Source organism: Pelophylax lessonae (genome assembly GCF_965119305.1).
Source record: "Pelophylax lessonae genome assembly, chromosome: 3".
Taxonomy (NCBI): Eukaryota; Metazoa; Chordata; class Amphibia; order Anura; family Ranidae; genus Pelophylax; species Pelophylax lessonae.
In genome coordinates, this window is record NC_138770.1 from 431,164,460 (window position 1) to 431,178,987 (window position 14,528).

Here is a 14,528-nt window from a genome sequence, read left to right on the forward strand (position 1 = left end):
AAAAAAATATATTATTTCATCTAGAAGCAGCAATTACACCACTGTAAACAGAAAGACTGCAGAACTGATTTCTGAAAGGTAAATTAGATTTTTACACAGCTTCTGTCTGGTGATAAATAGAGATCAAGGACATGAGAAAGGGAGCAAAAGCGAGGATTCAACCACTCTTGGCACAGGCACTGTTATATGGGATATCAAAAAGAAAAGTTTAAAAGGTTCAGGTTGACAGGAGCTGTAAACAAACATCTTGACAGCTCAATTTTTAGTCTGAGAAGTGATATAAAGAATACGAATTGTGATGCTCATTGAAAATCACTATTACATAGCAAGTTGAAAATCTCTGTAGTGCTACCTCCAAAGGAGCCACTGTACAATAAACAGGTTCTTTCCCAAAAAGTACAGAGGCAGCCAGACACACAGCAACAATAGTTCATTCACTCCTGCTCATTGGTCAGTCTGGTGGTTGTCTTTTTAAGATTATTTGTTAGTAGAACTTGGGAGGAGCCTTGGGGTAATGCAGGAGACGCCAAACAAACTATATTGCTTGTAGAGAACACTCCTTACAAAGCAGAAGTAGCACTAGTGTAGGCATACTAGAACAGGCGGAACAGATAGGGACCATAAAGCAGTATGAGCACAAGTAAAGGCAGACTGGAACAGTCCACGGTTCATGGCTGGGGACCATGAAGCAGTTTTAGAGCAAACAGAGGCTTTACTGGATCCTGGTATATAGACAGTCCACAGATACAACCTCCTGCAAAGTAGTCCTGTATTCAGTCCATAGGGCTCCAGGAGTAGGCAGCCCCTCTCCTCTCTGCTCACAGATCCATCCCCACAAGGGAGATCCAGACTATTTAACAGCAACCTAGCTCCATCTGGGCACACCTCCCCGTGGATTTGCTAAGCCCTGCTGAATATTCAGACTGGACATTTGAATCCTCCTGTTCTAAGCTCTAGAAACTTCTATTAGAGGCAGGGGGAATTTAGCAAACTCTCAGCCTGTGAATCTCTGAGCAGACCAAACCAAACAATTACAAGCCAAAATCTAAATTTGTCTAGCAGCCTAACCAGGAGGGTGCTATATCTCTTCAACTCAGTTGTAGTCCAAGTCAAGTAGCTGTTGGGTAATAGTCAGATTAAGGAACATTGTTACATTTTAAAGCTCATCTTCAGGCACATTTAGAGCAACTGCCTTTCCTCCATACCACTTGAAATTCATTGTCATGTGACCCTCCGCAGTGTCATCCCTCTTGTTGCCATACCTTGTTGTATCAACATGTTGCCATTGGAGTTTTTAAATCCCTGTCAATGGACCCAGAGAGAAGTTTTCATGTCAATAGGCAGCAACATGAGCACCCTTAAAAGGGACCTTCTGCAGTCCATAAGAGAGAAGATTCCAGGCCTGGTGATTTGCTTGACCATGAATTCAGGCAAATGCTTGGGCCATTAAATCATATTTAATTACTGGAGTGATTAGCTGGGGCCTATCATTTAGTGCTTGATAAGAAAATGCACTTAAGAGTAAGCTGCGCTGAGCTTGCATACCAGTGTGTAGGCAGGTGCATCTACTTTCTGTGGCGCTCTTCCGCAGCAGCACTGTTGTTGGAGAGAAAGTCAAGAGAAACAGGGTACATCTATGGCTTCCTGGGTCACTGGGGAAGCTATTAAATTGGATGTTACTGCCCTATGTGACCCTAGCAGCCATCTTGGGTCAGGCAAAGCCTTTTTAAGGCCCTGGCTCCCAAGTTTGGCATGCATTTTGCTAGTTGATAGAGAAGGGACAGGTTCTTGCCTGGTAGGGACAGAACTAGTGGCAGGGAATGATTCCTGATGAGAAGGGAAAGCATAGGGCTCGCAACGTCTCTGGACATCGACCTGCTTGGGCACAAGATGGCCAGGCTACATTCTAGCCCTCACCACAGTTCAGCTGAAACGTGCTCTCTACACACTGTTGGAATTCTTAGTGTTCCCAGCTGGGCTGCCTTCCCACCCGGTTATTTGTAAACTGTCTTTGCAATATTTCAATACAAATTATTTTATTGCACTGGGAGTGAGTGTGTTATTGCCCCTGTCCCACCTGGAATTGTACTTACTAAAATAAATAGGTTTAAGAGTTTGGACTGTCTTGAAATAGAAAAAGATGATCAAGGTACAGTATGCTTGAAGTTTCTGAGTTTTTTAATAGGCTATTTCAAATAGATGACTGGTGGGGGGTAAATGCAACAGGGTCAGTGGTAAGATAGGAGGCATCAAAAGAAGCAGAGATTTCCTACTATCCCTGTAAATGCAAAAATATTGTTTGTGGCAGGTGCCAGAAAACATCACTAAATTGTTCAGTTTGAAAACATATGCTTCAAATAGGTGCAAAGAAAAGTAATCCCTGGTGTATTCTGGAAAGTATTGTGCATTGTTGTATGATCTTTTGGGAAATGAAAGCCTTTATAAGGCATTGCTCACTACAACATACATAAAACAAGATGACAAGAAGCAATACCTTTTGTTGAGTGAAGCAATGTCAAAGTTTACTCCCAGGTATTTTCATCTTTATTTTATTTAGTATAGCTATAGTAATGCACACAGAATATACAAATAACAATACCATTTAAAATCCTGCCTACAAAAATGATCAATGTTATTCCAAGAATATTTACAGAGATACTATTGTGTCTCCTCTTAATCTGCAGAAAAATGACAGAGGCGATATGAAAGGCAATTGAAGAATACAATTGTAAGTATGCATATATATGAGATATAGGGGTTGAATTACTAAAGTAATAGCCACTGCTCACTTAGCAAAGTGAATGTTCACTTAGCTAAATGCTGATGTGTTCACTTTAAATACCAAATCATATTCCAGGAAATTAAATTTAAAACCAAATTTTTGCTTGTGAGTGATTGGATGATTGAACTGAGCACAGCTATATCTTATTCAGTAGCTAAGTAAATTTTTACTTTACAAAGTAAACATATTCTTTTCTAAGTGAGCATTTACTGTACTTTCCTAAGTGAATAGTCATTATTTCTTTATTAAATCAACTACAAAATGTATTTAAACTTTATCTACAGTTTTGATGACCTTTTTACGGTTAAAAGAATATTTTCTAGGGCAAGACAAGTTTTTATGCATTCTGGGTTCTAGAAAAATGTTTTCCTACTCCTAAAGAGATGGTAAAATACCAAACATTTTAAATAGTTGCTGATCAAATAAGGTAGAACTAATTAATTGTGAAAATAATATAGTATGGCATAAATTTTAGAACGACAAAGATCAGGTTGGCTATTACATAATTACATAAAATAACAATCTATCGTACTTATTTTCAAATAATCTCTTCTTCCTAAACTCCTTAAAAATGTTGGTAAATTAATATGATTTAAATATTCTAAATGACAATATTATATTATTTAACATAGGATGTATTTAGTAAAAATTAATGGTTAACCAAGTGGTTTAGGTTACGTTTGGTGAGGTATGGGAAACAAGAAAGTACAATTATATCACTGCCCTGACTTATAGCATGTTCCCACCCAGGGCTGGGACAAGGGGTGGGCTGAAGGGACGGCTGCTCTGGGCACTGTGGTATCGTGTGAGGTGGGGGAGCACCACCAACAGATTGTGGGGAGGGGATTTGTGTTGGAAGGGGGAATTTGGGGGGCTACAGGGGGTAAGTATTGTCTTAGGAGGGGAAATTGTGGGGGGTGGGGTGCTAAGAGTAGTGATTTAGGGGGATTTATGTTGGAAGGAAGAAGACTTGTGCTAGGTGACGCATTTGAGGGGAATTTGTTCTGGAAGGCAGGGGATTTGAAGTGTGGGGGGGGGGGGGGAGAAGATGTTTACTAGGAGAGAATATTTTAAGGGTAGAGGATTTGTGCTAGGAGGGGTGAATTTGTTTTTGGGTGCGGGCATTTGAGCTGGGACGATTTGGGCGATGGAGGAGCAAAGATTTGTGCTAAAATAGGCAATTTCAGCAGGGGGGAGGATTTGTACTGGGAGAAAGGGAAATTTATGCTTAGAGGGTAAGCATTCACACACTGACCCCTTCAGGAGGGCGGGGCCCTGAGCTCTAGTTCTGGCTCCCATATAAAGCCAGCAAACCTGTGTCATTAGTGAGATTACTTCTTACAAAATCTGGCGTAAATCACCATTTTAAACAGCTCCCGATGCCACAGGAGGGTAAACCTATTTTCTTTCCTCCAGATGTAAAGCCCTTTCCCCATTTGCTTTGACCTTTACTACATACCCAGTAGACAACCTCCATTCAATTTTCAAGAAAGGTCTCCTTTACGGAAAAATCTGTTTCACTTTCTATTTACCTGTATGTATGAAGTAAATATAGATGTACTGTACATCTATATTTACATGTTGCCAATTAATGTACTTACCCCCTAAGCTTGGGATTCAGTAATTGTGTTAATTGATGTGATCACCAAAAGAACATAAAAGACAGGAAAAGTGAAAGCAGATCAGGAAAACACAAAACATTCCATTTATATTGAGCTTTAAGAAATGAACTAAAAAGACACACCAGTGACAGCTCACACAATAAATTTAAGATGCATAAAACCAACTTTTGTTTTCTTCTAGGGTGATTTGATCCAGATGCTATGACAAGAAAATCATAATATGTTTGAACTCCGGGCCAAGCAAAATGCAAATGCATGTTTTGATGGGCTAAACATATCCTGTCCCATATCGAACAGGCCTCTTTCTATTGACCTTGCCATGAATATTATCATGTTTGGAACAGTAGCCCTTACAGTGACAGGAAATATTTTAGTGATTGTTTCAGTAACTCACTTCAAACAGCTTCACACTCCAACCAACTTCCTCATATTATCCTTGGCAGTTGCAGACTTTCTCCTTGGACTAGTGGTAATGCCATACAGCTTGGTGAGAACTTTAACTTCATGCTGGTATTTTGGGGAACTGTTTTGCAAGCTACACAGCTGTATTGACATGACATTGTGTACAGCCTCCATATTCCACCTCTTCTTCATTTCTGTTGACCGATACTTTGCAATATGTCACCCTCTTCATTATTACAGGAAAATAACAATATCTGTAGTTGAAGTGTGTTTACTGATTAGCTGGACGATTCCCTGTGTGCATTCCTTTGGCCTTGTTTTTTCCAATGTTCACATGGAAGGTATACAGGAAAGTCAACCTCTTCCAGCTTGCTGTGATTCGTGCTCCCTTGTATTTAACAAACTATGGAGTATAATCACGTCATTGCTGTCTTTTTTTTTTCCAGGTTGCCTCATGATTGTAATTTACGTACATATTTTCTCTGTTGCAACAAAACAAACCAAGGTGATTAATAACCTTTTTAATTCTACACGTGAAAAGACAAGTACTAAGGATAAAATCTTAATAAACATAGAAAGTAAAGCAGCAAAGACACTAAGCCTTGTGATGGGGGTGTTCATATTGTGCTGGACGCCTTTTTTTTGTACAACTATAGCTGATCCTTACCTTAATTTTTCAGTATCGGTTGATGTTTATAATATTGTATTATGGCTTGGCTATTTCAATTCTGCACTCAATCCTATTATTTATGGTCTATTTTATCCATGGTTTCAAAAATCGTTTAAGATCATACTTTCAGGTAAAATATTACATGCAAATTCTTCTTCCATGAATGTGCTGGCTAGGCTGTAAACCATTCATATTTGTAGAAACATGACAGAGGCATGTAGAGTTTAACTAGGCTGCCATTAGAAACTGTGGGGCCCATACAGCCTTCCTGAGAGTTTCTAATCTGTTTCACATGGCAGCCCTGCTGGCTAATCCACCATACACAGAAAAATGGCTTTCAATATCTTATTACACACAAGTAATTCATCAAGCTGTGGCTCCCAGTAAATAAATAAAAACTTCCCGGGCGGCAGGGCCTCATCATTTCAGCATCAGGGATGTGGAATAGAGAGAGGACTATTCACTAATTTTCTGAATCAGGCAGAGTAATCCTCTTCCTAAGGTCTGCCCTGGGCGATTTTAATTTGCTTTTTAGGGCCATGGCCTCGATGATTACTCTGCATGCTCTTGAAATTGAGTAAAAAGTCTCCTCTCTGTCCCTGGCTCCTGGTGCTGAACTGAAAGGGCCCAAGAACATTTTTGGGGGGAGCAAAATATTGGGGTTACAAAAAAACATACATACATACATACATGCTCACCTCTATTCTGCAGCATCGATGTGATGCTGCAGCTGTCCCCTGCCAACTCTAAGACAGAACTGAGTGATCACTTGACAAATGATTGCTCAGTTCTTAATATTCTTGGAGCAGAGAGCAATGATTGTCAGTCACCACTCTCTGCTCTACCCCTTTCACAGGGGCAGGCATAGCTGGCTCCAGCTTTCAGCTGTGTGCTAAGAGGTAGAACCAGTTGTCAATCAGGAATCCAGCTCACATCCACCTCAGAGTGGTGCTGACACTACAGCCTTGCCTGGTTGAAACCCAAGCTCCATCAAGGCAGTTTATTTGATAAGCAACAAGTAGTAACACACAGCAGCAGCAGTCCCAGAATGCCAGAAGAAAGCATTTTGGACCGGCTGCTAATGTGTCTTACTGTTTAAATCTTAACATCAAAATAAGTAAATTCTGTCAATTACAAGATTCATGTATATTCTTCCTTGAATCTTTGTGTGTTTTGTGTTTCTTTTCAGATCTGTGCAGCATTCCAGTTTGAAACTTTGCCCCTGTGCAGGCACTTCCCATAATCTGATGCTCTCTCTTTGTACAGGGTGACTGGTCTTGTATCCACCCCTCCCACAGTTTTCTTCTGGCAGCCTGTATTGGGTGGGCCTGCTGGGTCCCTCCCACAGTTCTGCTCTCTGCTCAGGCAAACACTTCAGCCTGCAAAGAGATTCTTCACAGCAGAAGCCGATCTCCGTGTGCCGGGCACTTGATGTCCTCTGGCACCAGCTGGTCATCAGTAAACAACACAGAATGGGGATCTGTAAACAATTTTTTTTAACTGCTTGCCGACTGCCCGCTGCAGATATACTGCGGCAGGCAGCTGCTCCCAGGCAAATCGTCGTACATGTACGGCGCTTGCTCTGGGGAGTCTAGGGGGCGAGTGCACGCTCATCAGTGGGGAAGCCGATGCATGTGTCAGGTGGCTCCGATTGACGCCTGACACCCACGATCGTTCCCCTGCTGAGAGAGTCGGTTGTAAACACAGTCAACCGTCCTTCTCCCTGGGATGAACACAGAGCTCATGTGATCCTGCTATATAGGATCACATGTCTCTATAATCATTTCAGAAGCCCAACCCCCATACAGTTAGCATAACTCCGCTAGGGTCACATTTAACCCCTTGATCACCTATACTGTCAACCCCTTCCCTGCCAGTGTCATTATTACAGTAACAGTGCATATTTTTAGCACTGATTACTGTAGTAATGTCACTGGTACCCCCAAAAGTGTCAAAAATGTCAGTTAGGGGTCCGATCTGTCTGCCGCAATGTCGCAGTCTCGCAAAAAAAAAAAAAATCAAAGATCGCCGCCAATACTAGTAAAAAAAAACAATAAAAATGACATAAATCTTTCCTGTAGTTAGTAGATGCAATAACTTTTGCGCAAACTAATCAAAATATGCTTATTGTGATTTTTTTTACCAAACAAAAAAACAAATTGGCCTAAAATGTTAAAGAATTTAGATTTTTTAATTTTTTTTGGGAATGTCATATAGCAGAAAGTGAAAAATATTGTTTTTTTTTTTTTCAAAATTGTCGCTATTTTTGTTTATAGCACAAAAAATAAAAATTGCACAGGTGATCAAATACCACCAAAAGAAAGCTCTATTTGTGGGGAAAAAAGCAAGTAAATTTTGTTTGGGTACAGCGTCGCACGGTTGTCTGTTAAAATAACGCAGTGCCGAATCACAAAATAGCGCCTGTTTAGGAAGGGGGTAAAATCTTCCGGGGCTGAAGTGGTTAGTTGTCATGTTAAGTAGATACTGTTATATGGGGTTGCTGTATGTGTTCTTTTGTGCTCTACTTGTACTATAATAAATGAACCCACCACATCAACTGTACAAGAATAATATGAACATATTATGTGTTCACATGTCCTAGCAAAAAAGAAAAAAATATATATACAGTGTGTATATATACAATATCTCGCAAAAGTGAGCACACCCCCTCACATTTTTGTAAATATTTTATTTTATCTTTTCATGTGACAACCCTGAAGAAATTACACTTTGCTACAATGTAAAGTAGTGAGTGTACAGCTTGTATAACAGTGTAAATTTGCTGTCCCCTCAAAAATAACTCAACACACAGTCTTTAATGTCTAAACAGCTGGCAACAAAAGTGAGTACACCCCTAAGTCAAAATGCCCAGATTGGGCCCAAAGTGTCAATATTTTGTGTGGCCACCATTATCTTCCAGCACTGCCTTAACCCTCTTGGGCATGGAGTTAATGTTGCAATACTGCCCTGGGGCCCAGTCTCCAAATGGAGGGGATCATGCTCTGCTTCAGTATGTCACAGTACACAGTACAGAAGCACAGAAGTACAGAAGCCTTTTTTACACTTCGGGCCTGATATGGACATTTTAACTTAGGGGTGTACTCTCTTTTGTTGCCAGTGGCTTAGACAATAAAGTGTTGAGTTATTTTGAGGGGACAGCTAATTTACACTGTTATACAAGCTGTACACTCACTACTTTACATTGTAGTAAAGTGTAATTTCTTCAGTGTTGTCACATGAAAATATATAATAAAAATCTCTATGTTTACAATAATGTTATTGGTGAATATTTTATTATTTTAATATTTTACTATTAATATTTTATTTATGCTGTTAAACATGACTTATTTCCACATTCATGTCTTTAATAGAATTAAAATATGTCTGAAATTTATTGAGCTCTGTAAAGATATTGTGAGTGTCTGAAGTAGAGCCCTTCAATGTATTATAAGAAATACAGAATTGTTTAAATTATGAGCATATAAATTTGTTGAATATTATCAGGAGACAAATAATTTGCTCACATGTAACAATCTAAAGACACCAGTAGGGGTCATTGCTGCATAAATGCTATTATACTGTATACAGGCATATTAAAAAAATAAGTGAACTAATAACAATGAACATACATACACCGGCATGACTTTTTTCACTAAATACTAACACATTTCCATGTTTGTACAATGCTTGAATGAATGAATATTATGAGTACTGTACTAAGGCTAGGTTCACACTGAGATTTTGATCCGACTTTCAGTGCGATTATGTACTAGTATTATAATGTATTATGTATTACTTGGATGCAACTTTGATAAGGTTTGTAAATTCAATGGGGCCTAAATTGCACTGGATTTACACCAAGGTAATACAGGAACCTTTTCCAAAATCGCTCTGTGCTTAGCCACATTGATGTAAACAGTTCCCTTCTTAACTGTTTCTGATCGGCTCAATTGGCATCTGAAATCACACTAGTGTGAACCAGGTCTAAACAAAACACTGATTATAGCACCCACTGAGGAGATTTCTTCTGTCAGTTTTTAATACCATCTGTGTCCCCATATAAAAGATTTCTGTTCTCTTCCTATTCAATCTGTCAGCTGGACAGGAATTAAGGGGGGTGGCTTTTAATGGTGCCCTAGAGAGCAATAAAATCCTGTCTGAGAGTTTAAAGAAATTGTGTTTTGTTTGCTGCCTGTGTCTCTTTAGAGGGTATTTCAATTAACTTCCTGTTCTGCCTGACAACTGTCAAATAGGCAGGAAGTGCAGATTATTCCTCACATCCTGTTTATTCTGATACTCTGCAAATATACAAAAAGTAATTAAAAATAAAAAGTTTATAGTATTTCTAACTCTTATACATTCTATAGAAAACTAACTAAATAAAAACTAAATTAAAAAAAGTCCAAAAGGGTTGGGCTTTACAGTACAGCCAAAACTTTTGATTTTTTTTATGATAGAATGGGGAAGAGTAGAGCCCCTGTCAGGTTTTATTTCTATTTAGGGCTCCTTTAAAGAAATTCATCCTCACATCCTGTTTTTGGGAGGTTTTGTCAGACAGGAAGTAAGGGAAAATCTGCTACAGGAAAAACAGACATTCAAAATTAGACAACCATTCTACCCTTCCCCTACCTAATTATTTTATAAAAAGCCTTTTTACCTCGGTATGTGTTACTGTTGGAGAGCTTCTTTCACTTCCTGTCTAAAAAAAACGGCTGTTTTTTGGGACAGGCCACACAGCGCTGTATTTTTATTTAGTTTATTCAAACTTTATTACCACCACTACATGGCAATTCATGCATCATTACTCCCATCCGCCCTCAGCCAGGTCTTAATCATCAGGATCCCTATAGTTGAGAAAGGGTTCACACCTATTTGGACCTGAAATTGAGCCAAAGACGCAAAGGACCCCTGTGCAATCCGCTTCGTAACTGCCACAGAGATGTGTGAACTGGCTCCAATGAGAGTGAGGGACACTCTCCTTTAATGCGAATTGGATGCGGGGAAGATAAAAAGACTTCCTGCCTTTACAACTCCTTTAAGATGCCGGCACTTGGACCCAAAGCTGATTGAAGAATCGGTTTGGATGGGGACCACACTGAATCCTGGGGCAGGTGAGTGCCCTTATATTAAAAGTCAGTAGCTACAATATTTGTAGCTGGTGACTTTTAATTTTTTGGGGGGAGACTGGAGCTTCTCTTTAAGTGGTATTAAACCCAAATGCGACCATTTATTATATTGCAGCTTACCAATTCTTAGATGTAAAGGCTGCATTTTGTTTTCTTTTTAAGGCTTTCTTTGCTTTATTTTTATCTGGTGATATGCCCAGTAAGTCTGTTATTTTTCAGCAGAGCAAGATGTCCTGCAGATTTAGCAGTTAGGTTGAGACCAACTGTTTAACACTCACAGGAGTGCTTACAATGATCATTTTTTTATTTATTTATGTAAAACCTTTATCCCAAAATGAACAAAACTGCTTCTGTAACTTCTCAAAACAGGTTATGTGGAGTTTGGCTTCAATTTGTTAGAGTATCTAAATCTGCTAGTACATCTAGCCCAGACTAAAAATTCTGCTATCCAAAGGTGTCTCTGTTGCTCCTTCATCCAAAGTGTAGGCATTCTAACACAATAAGGGTGTTACTGGCCAGATCACCAGGTGAAAACAGGGGGAAAAAAAAGCCTAAAAAGAAAACTAATACAGCCACCACATCTAATGATTGGTAAGCTGCAAAATATTTTGGTTTTTGGGTTTAACCACTCAAATTATTATTACTTTACAGAGCATTATCTGCTATAAGTTTTGATACCAGGATAATGGCTGCAGGTGCTCACAGGGAAGCCACTGCACTTCTGATTCGCAAGGCCTTGCACTCTGGGCTAGACCCAGATGGAAGGCCAGTACTGCAACAGGCTTCATGATGGAGACCAAGCTACTAGGTGGGGAACATGAAGTACAATTGTTCCCTTGCTCCCATTACTCCACTGTCACTCGCTGCCATTGCCGGCTGGTCGCATTGTTACACCTTCACTTCATAGTCATAAAGGTTGACTGTGATGTTCATTCACATACACTTAACCAAAAAAGTAAAAATGGTCACACTTGTAATTGTCCAACATGACTTCACTCTTAGTTTTTCCATTCTTTTCTATACACCTTGGTCTCACACTTACCTTTTCCTCTCAGTAAGTGATGCTTCTCCTTGTAACTAAAGTCCTTATACTTAGCAGATTTGGAAATTATCATCTGTACATCCACATCATGACACGGAACCTAGTCCTTTTCATATATGTAAACACATTATATTCAATTGGCTGTGCTAATTAGCTATGCTGTCGCTAGTGGTGCGTAGAATTAATGGTGCAATAAGTGAGTGGTCCCGCTCATACCTTAAGGTGCAGTAGTTCAGAGCAACAAAGTCCATACCACTGGTCGTCCTAAGAACTCACATTAGAAGGAGGTTGCGGCCTGTAGAAGAGCTTACATGGTAACACAGGTCCTCACTTATGATTAAAAAAAAACAGCATTTCACCTGCTCTCTAGTGGTATGCAAGAAGGTGAGTGGTCTTAGGTGGTCTTTGTTGGTACGACCTAAGATCTTACCACCCCTTTAGGACCAAAGGTATCCAAATACACTGAGAGACAACAAGAGAAGGGCACACCGACCTTGTGCATTACCACTAAAAAGGTTTATGAAAATCCAAAAAGCAACCTACATTGTACTCACAAACATAATAGTTGTCACACATGTAAAGACAATGGAACCAATCCCCCCCAAGACAGCCAGGATAATCCGACGGTGCTTGTATCTTCCTCAGAAGTTCCCCAAAGTGCTGGTAACCAACACTTTTTGTGCAACTATCATAGGTTTGTGAGGACAATGTAGGTTGCTTTTTTGGATTGTAATAAACTTTTTTAGTGGTAATGCACGAGGTCAGTGGGCCCTTCACTTGTTGTTGCCTTATTTATGATTCCCACACTGGAATCCCTAGCATGAGGTCAGTTGACCTGTATATATGCCCTTCACAAGAGAAAGTGATACACATATGCAGAGGAATTTATATCACCTAATGACCGGACCCCTGCATTGACCAACCAAATCTTAAAGTCACAGCACACTGTCACAGCACACTTAACAAAGAAATACACAACTCTCATGACTGCATGGTGACCATTCAGGGGTACTCCCTTTATCGTAGAGATAAAGAAGGTAAAAAAAGGGGGAGGGGTACGTCTGTATATTAAGAAGAACAGTGTACAGGTAAATATGAGGGATGATATTAATAATGGAGCTATGAACGAGGCAGAATCCCTATGGGTAGAACTTAAAGGGGAAGGCACTATAGGGAGGGTAATATTGGGCGTATGTTATAGGCCCCCCAACCAGAGGGAGGAGGGGGAGGCGGACCTCCTTTTACAGATAGGATTGGCAGCAAGGATGGGAAATGTCATTATAATGGGGGACTTTAATTATCCAGATATAGACTGGGCAGAAGGAACCGCACATTCAGCCAAGGCTCGGCAGTTCCTAAATGTTTTGCAGGACAATTTCATGGGTCAGATGGTGAACGCACCGACAAGAAACAATGCGGTACTTGACCTACTGATTACCAACAATTCAGACCTGCTTACGGACATAGAAATACGGGGCAACTTGGGAAACAGTGACCATATGTCAATTAGTTTCAGTATTAATCATAGTAACAGGAAACACAAGGGTAATATAAGGACACTGAATTTCAAAAAAGCCAATTTCCCAAAACTGCGCTCTCTGCTAGAAAATATCATATGGGATAGAACCCTGGAAACAAAGAACACAGAGCAAAAATGGGAGTGCTTCAAGGGCATACTAAACAAAGGGATTGGCCAGTGCATTCCAAAGGTAAATAAATTTAAAAGAGCAAAACTAAACCCTGGGTGGCTAAACTCCAACATAAAAATGCATATTAATACTAAAGAAAAGGGCTTCAAAATATACAAGGCTGAGGGGTCAATGGCAGAATTCAAGCATTACAAAGAGTGTAATAATCAGGGCGAAATCAGGGTGGCTAAAATAGAACACGAAAGACATATAGCGGAGGAGAGTAAAAAGAACCCCAAAAAATTCTTTAAGTATATAAACTGTAAGAAAGCGAGGCCAAAACATATTGGCCCCATAAAAGACGACGAGGGTAATTTGAATAAGGTGCATATATAAAACAAGGCCCTATACGTGCACTAGCAGTGCTAATAAGCTCTTACTTCCAAGAGCATCAAATATATATGAGAATCAATAAATAATCAATCAGCATGAATATGATCGTCCTGTTTGCTGAACCATATGTGAAGAGTGGTTACTAAAGTCTCTTGATATATAAACAATGGGAAAAATGATGAGCAGTGTAAGAAAGTCCCAAACAGGTCCTCTTCAAATCCCCAAAGTAACAAAAAGAGCCTTCACCACACCACCGTGCATCCCCTAGGTAATGGAAATGTACCCTTATTATAAGGATCAAGCTCTTAGGAAAACAAGGTGATCATCCACCTCCAAATGGCAATTCACATCCAGGTCCTGGAATGGGCTTGTCAATTAGGATCACCAATTCCTTAGGTCCTCATAGCTTGTCCTGCGGTATCATAAAGTCCAAGAAGGTACTGTCTTCCGCCAACAGTAACACTCACTTGCCCTTCTGTGGGCAGCCTTCCCTGTCCTCTGTGGGTAATTTGGCCACAGAGGACAGGGAAAAGGCAGAAGTGTTAAATAATTTCTTCTCTTCAGTCTTCACAAAATAATCGGGGGGGTTACACTAACCCAGCTTGTAATGTTAAACTAAATAATACACCTCAGGAAGTACCATCATGGCTAACAGAAGATAGACTTAGAACTAAACTCGAGAAACTTAAGATAAATAAATCACCGGTACCGGATGGCTTGCACCCGAGGGTTCTTAAAGAGCTCAGCCAGGTGATTGCCAGACCATTATTCTTGATCTTTAAGGGTAGCTTACAGACGGGTATGGTGCCAGCTGATTGGAAAAAAGCCAACGTGGTACCAATATTCAAAAGAGGGCCGAGATA

General features: G+C 39.9%; 1 protein-coding gene across 1 annotated transcript; it reads left to right on the forward strand.

Annotated features, from left to right (window-relative positions):
* Positions 1–670: 670 nt before the first annotated feature.
* Positions 671–5,659, forward strand: LOC309550565 (trace amine-associated receptor 4-like; the record flags this gene model as incomplete). Its single annotated transcript, XM_082250913.1, has 2 exons — positions 671–725; positions 4,614–5,659. 2 exons carry the CDS (start codon positions 671–673, stop codon positions 5,657–5,659), a joined length of 1,101 nt encoding a protein of 366 aa, XP_082107039.1.
* Positions 5,660–14,528: the final 8,869 nt, after the last annotated feature.